Here is a 6,212-nt window from a genome sequence, read left to right as displayed (position 1 = left end):
TCCCGAGGCGTTCCCAGGCCAGCCGAGAGATATAATCCCTCCAGCGTGTCCTGGGTCTTCCCCGGGGTCTCCTCCCAGAGGGACGTGCCTGGAACACCTCACCAGGGAGGTCCAGGAGGCATCCTGACCAGATGCCCGAGCCACCTCAACTGGTTCCTCTCGATGCGGAGGAGCAGCGGCTCTACTCTGATCTCCTCCCGGATGACCGAGCTCCTCACCCTATCTCTAAGGGAGAGCCCGGCCACCCTGCGGAGGAAACTCATTTCAGCCGCCTGTATCCGAGATCTCCTTTCGGTCACGACCCACAGCTCATTCCCAGTCTGCCAGTCCAGCGGTACTGTCCCCGATGTCCACGCGATGCTGCAGAGGCGTGTCAGCCAGGACAGCCCCACAGCATCCAGAGCCTTAAGGAACTCCGGGCGGATCTCATCCACCCCCGGGGCCTTGCCACCAAGGAGCTTTTTGACCACCTCAGCGACTTCAGCCCCAGAGATAGGAGAGTCCACCCCTGAGTCCCCCAGCTCTGCTTCCTCATCGGAAGATGTGTTGGTAGGATTGAGGAGGTCTTCGAAGTATTCCTACCACCGACCCACAACGTCCCGAGTTGAGGTCAGCAGCTCCCCACCTCCACTGTACACAGTATTGATGGAGCACTGCTTCCCCCTCCTGAGCCGCCGGATGGTGGACCAGAATCTCCTCGAAGCCGTCCGGAAGTCTTTCTCCATGGCGTCGCCGAACTCCTCCCATGCCCGAGTCTTTGCCTCGGCGACAGCCGAAGCCGCATGCCGCTTAGCCCGTCGGTACCCATCAGCTGCCTCCAGAGTCCCACAGGCCAAGAAGGCCCGATAGGACTCCTTCTTCAGCTTGACGGCATCCCTCACTGCTGGTGTCCACCAACGAGTCCTGGGATTACCGCCACGACAGGCACCAACGACCTTACAGCCACAGCTCCAGCTGGCCGCCTCAACAATAGAGGCACGGAACACAGTCCATTTGGACTCAATGTCCCCCCCTCACTCGGGACATGGTTGAAGCTCTGCTGAAGGTGGGAGTTGAAGCTCGACTACAAAATCGATCATGGAACTGCGGCCCAGGGAATCCTGATGCCAGGTGTACATATGGACACTCTTATGCTGGAACATGGTGTTCGTTATAGACAATCCATGACGAGCACAGAAGTCCAATAACAAAACACCATTTGGGTTCAGAGGGGGGGACCATGCCTCCCAATCACTCCCCTCCAGGTCTCACTGTCATTGCCCACGTGAGCATTGAAGTCCCCCAGCAGAACAATGGAGTCCCCAGAAGGAGCACCCTCCAGCACTCCCTCCAAGGACTCCAGAAAGGGTGGGTACTCTGAACTGCTGTTCGGTGCATAAGCACAGACAACAGTCAGGACCCGTCCCCCCACCCGGAGGCGGAGGGAAACTACCCTTTCATCCACCGGGGTAAACCCCAACGTGCAGGCACCAAGCTGGGGGCTGATGAGAATGCCCACACCTGCTCGGCGCCTCTCACCATGAGCAACTCCAGAGTGGAAGAAGGTCCAGCCCCTCTCGAGGGTTCTGGTTCCAGAGCCCAAGCCATGCGTCGAGGTGAGTCCAACTATATCTAGCCGGAACCGCTCAACCTCGCGCACAAGCTCAGGTTCCTTCCCCACCAGAGAGGTGACGTTCCACGTCCCTAGAGCCAGCTTCTGCAGCCGGGGATCGGATCTTCAGGACACACAAACCCCTCCACCACGATAAGGTGGTGAGTCGGGGTCTGTCCCTCAGACAGACAGTGTCTGTCTGTCTGAGGGAGAAAAACAGCAAATCATGAATTACATGGAAAACTGTTTGTGGACTAAGAAACCGGGTCTTTGTGTCTTCTTCAGATATTTTATCTCAGATAAGGATTCTTCTTTTTCAGTCTCTGCTAAAGAGACAAACAGATGCATCAGAAAAATATCTGGAGAGGAATAAATAAACAACTTGTTGTCTTTTATTTCTGTTTGTTGATCATAAAGAGCAAGTCAGAGCGCTTCCAGCATGTTTAGACCCAGATGGGTCCAACTATCAGCTCACAACAAGTAGGGGACATGCAAAACTGGTTCATTAGTGACTAGAGCCTTGTTAGTAATGATCATAACCAGTTAACTACAACTACTTGACCTGTTAACAAAACAACCAGGTGTATACTGATAATAAGTCAAGTACAACTGCTTAACCAGTGACTACAACCAGGTAAGTACTGATAATCAGTTAACTACAACTGATTAACCAAGGACTACAAGTAGCTAAGTACTGATATTAACCAGTTAACTACAACCGGTAAGTACTGATAATTAGTTAACTACTACTAGTTAAGTATTGACTACAACCAGGTAAGCACTTCTAATAACAAGTTAACTCCAACCAGTTATGTGAATAACTGGTAAATGGGGGTAAAAATGAAAGCTGATTATTCCCGTTTTAACTGCAACATTCTCTCTTTTCCCTCCGGCGAGTGAAGAAACCTTTTTCCACACAAACGGCATCGAAATGCTCCGTTTGCTGAACATAATATACTTCTGTGTCCATGATGAATATGCAGGTCAAAGGTCATTCTGATGACATCACAGCCGCATCATCCACCAGAATTAACTCCAGATGAAAGCGCGATTGTTGACCCGTTTTACTCCGAGGTGAAGGACCAGCAGTTCAATGCCACCAGCTGCTGCTCACTTCTGCTCATGTGCAAACATGTTGGACCTGTTTGGTTTCCTCGTGAAAACAAGCCTTTTCCGCCACTTCCTGCAACCTCATTTCCACGCTGGTTCGATCCTGGGCTGGGCCCAGACTTGGTCAGTGGCCTTTCTGTGTGGAGTCTGCATGTTCTCCCCGTGTCTGCTGGGTTCTCTCCGGGTTCTCCGGCTTCCTCCCACCGTCCACAGACATGATGTTGAGTTAACTGGTTACTCTAACTCGCCCCTAGGAGTGAGTGGTTGTGTGTCCCTGCGATGGACTGGTGAGCTGTCCAGGTGCACCCTGACACTGCTGGATAGGCTCCAGCTCCCCGCGACCCTTCATCAGACTGAGCAGTTCAGATGGATGAACTTTAGTTTGTTTTATTGATGCAAATGTGCAAAATATTGTTGAAAACTGCTTTTACTTTAAAAATCGTCCGATCCATGACAAGTTTTTAAATTTCCTCAGCATCATTCATCTTGGTCTTTTTGTTCCTCCTGCTGACACTGAATCAGGCACTGGAGCGTAGCACCAGTCTTCTTCAGGTGTCTTTAAAAGGCAGCTCTTACTTTGATGGGCACTTAAAGGACTTCCTGCACTGACGGGGTCTCCGTCAAGTCTGAGAGCGCGAACAATCCTGAAGTTCTGAAGAGAAGTGTTGGAACATACGAGTTCAAGCTGCTTGCACTGTTGGTTGCAGATCATCCGGCTTAAACGTGGCTACAGGGGTCCTGAAACGGGCTTTTACTGAAAGGTTCAGAACAATCATGGAAATTTATCCATTTATAGATTTCCAGACAGCAGACACGTTTGGCTGAATCTGGCCCACTTATGGCCCAATTCCAGCTGGTGTGGTCCAGGTTGGCCTGGATGTGGATCAAGAGGCCCAGAAGTGGTCTTCATGCAGCAGTTTGCTGGGCCACATGTGTGGTCATGTGACCTGGCGGTGCATCGACGTCAGTCTGGCTAAATGTGACCCAAACAGCGTTTTACTGAGGTCAGAAGTGAAAGTGTGTAAATTTCCAAACCAGATTATAAAGATGTTCCCGCGGCTTGTCAGGTTCTCAGAGCTGGTGGGACGGATGCCCATCGGGAGCAAACACATCGGCCAGACCCTCATCCTGAAGCCGTGCACGGCCTTCGCAGGTCCGATGTTTGCTCTGGCGAGGTCAACGGCCTTTTCAGCAGCACAAACCGATCGGACACTTACCTTCAAACAAAGCAGTCTGACCCCGAGTCCCGACCAAGCCCAGAAGCTCTGCCATAACAGCACGTGATTGGCTGTCAGCGTGCACGCTGCTTCAGCCCGCACCACGAGCCAGGAAGCGCCTCAGCAGCAGCCATCTTCCAGGAGCAGCAGGACTCGGACTCCTGACCGCTGGTGAACCAAGCCGGATCCAGGTCCAACATGCCGACGGGATCGGTGAGGCTGCAGAGCATCAAGAAACTGGGCCAGGAAAACCGCAGCTATGAGGTTACAGACGAAGGTAGTCATGGCGCCGATCAATAACCCAAACATTACAGTACTTCCTCACCGTGGCATGGACGAGTGGAACGTCACCTTTTTATTCATATTGTGTTTTACAGAACCAGCTGGATCCTACATGTAAGTTCAGCCTTTCTGGAGAGTTCTGAGCAGCAAGTATTGATTTTATTGATTCTTTTAGCTCTTTGACTGACACACAATCATCCATTTTATCTTTTTCATTATTGGATTTAAAAATAGAAAACATCTGAAAACCCTGCAACGTGTTAAAGATATTCTAGAAAATAAGTCCAAAACTATGTTTTATATTCTAAAATTTTATAAATGAGACCAAAATAATCAATAAAGAATCAGGTCATCCATCATCCGAACCGCTCGGTCCGATGAAGGCTGGCGGGAAGCTGGAGCCTATCCCTGCAGTCTCTGGGCGCAAGGCGGGTCGAGATGCACATGTTCCATCACGCTGCACATGTGCAAAGACTGCAGGCGTCCAGACCAGGAGACCTGCAGCTTTTCCATCTTTTCCCTGGGAAACATAGAAAACCTGCAGCTTTAAAGGCCAAACTACGCACTGGTCTGGGCAAACTGGTCAACAGGACCAGTCCTGTACTGGTAGGGAGCTGAACCGTCGTGAACCTCTGGTGGAGCAGAAGATGAGGAGGACATGCAGGACATTTTGGTTTCTCATCTTCAGTGAGAAGCAGCTGCAGGACGGAGTAAGAAAAGTCGCGACTGGCTGCTAAATAAGCTGCAAACATGAAACCTTTCGTCAATCATTTTGATTTTCGTTTGTATTGAGTTCAGTTTGCTTTTTAATTAGGAGTCGACAACATGTTGCAGTACGACTTCTTGTGTTTACACTCCTCATGAGGAGACGTGAGGATCAGCCAGCGGCAGCGTTTCAGTCTGGTGATGGCCTCCCTCTCCGCGTGCAGCTGGGAGGTGGGACTGCTGACGACCCAGTGCTTGTAGATGTGGGAGGGCCACATGCAGCGATGCTGTTGATGAAAAGTAAACACACAATACCTGCAGAAAAAGTTGCTCGGTCTGTCTGTCATCGCTTTATGGAAAAAGAGTCGCTGGAGGGGTCTGAAAACTCGCTAATGCAGCGACAAAGTTGCTAAGTTGGCAACACTGGTTCAGGACAGTCTCTGTCCCCTTTACACTGGACAAAAGCCACTTCTGGAGGTCCATCCCTACGGGACACAGAAGACAAACAGATGGACAGTTGTTTCTGTCTCCTGCAGCAGCTGAGTTTTGCCTTGCAGTGACATAAACAAAGAGCTTGGTGATCACATGCTGCAGTACCAGCAGAAACCACCAGGGAGCAGTGTTGAGTTACACAGCTGACACACCCAGACAAAGGAACAAACCACAGAAGAAGAGGAGGAACAGGAAGACACAAAGTGCTTTACATCAAGCAAACTGTTAATGCACACACGCACAGGCACGCACCGCCACAAACACAAAACAGAACACCAGTACCCTAACCCCAGCAATTTCCCCCATTCCTCCCTATTCTGCACAAACAACACCAACACCTGTTTTCTGTCTCTGAACTGAACGCAGGTATAAAAATAACAATGAACATGTTAAACATCAGCCAGCACCGCAGGAACCACTGCAGGCAGCACCGCAGGAACCACGGCAGGCAGCACCGCAGGAACCACGGCAGGCAGCACCGCAGGAACCACGGCAGGCAGCACCGCAGGAACCACTGCAGGCAGCACCGCAGGAACCACTGAAGGAACCACTGCAGGAACCACTGCAGGCAGCACCGCAGGAACCACTGCAGGAACCACTGCAGGCAGCACCGCAGGAACCACTGCAGGAACCACTGCAGGCAGCACCGCAGGAACCACTGCAGGCAACACCGCAGGAACCACTGCAGGCAGCACCGCAGGAACCACTGAAGGAACCACTGCAGGAACCACTGCAGGAACCACGGCAGGAACCACGGCAGGCAGCACCGCAGGAACCACTGCAGGAACCACTGTAGGAACCACGGCAGGAACCAC

The 6,212-nt window shown here is 51.4% G+C and overlaps 1 protein-coding gene across 1 annotated transcript in view; it reads left to right on the top strand.

Moving 5' to 3' along the window:
- Window positions 1-4,116: 4,116 nt before the first annotated feature.
- The window catches only part of LOC306774177 (bile salt export pump-like), a gene marked incomplete at both ends in the record, with an annotated part of 66,845 nt that continues 64,749 nt past the window's right edge, over window positions 4,117-6,212 (top strand). Inside the window, 2 exons of the mRNA XM_079264157.1 lie at window positions 4,117-4,195; window positions 5,798-6,157. Coding sequence (XP_079120283.1) covers window positions 4,117-4,195; window positions 5,798-6,157 — 439 coding nt within the window. The remainder of the gene's footprint in view (window positions 4,196-5,797; window positions 6,158-6,212) is intronic.

Source organism: Telmatherina bonti (assembly GCF_933228915.1).
Source record: "Telmatherina bonti genome assembly, chromosome: 24".
Classification (NCBI taxonomy): domain Eukaryota; kingdom Metazoa; phylum Chordata; class Actinopteri; order Atheriniformes; family Telmatherinidae; genus Telmatherina; species Telmatherina bonti.
The sequence above is the reverse complement of the archived record's forward strand: the minus strand, read 5'-3'. Positions and strand labels throughout refer to the sequence as shown.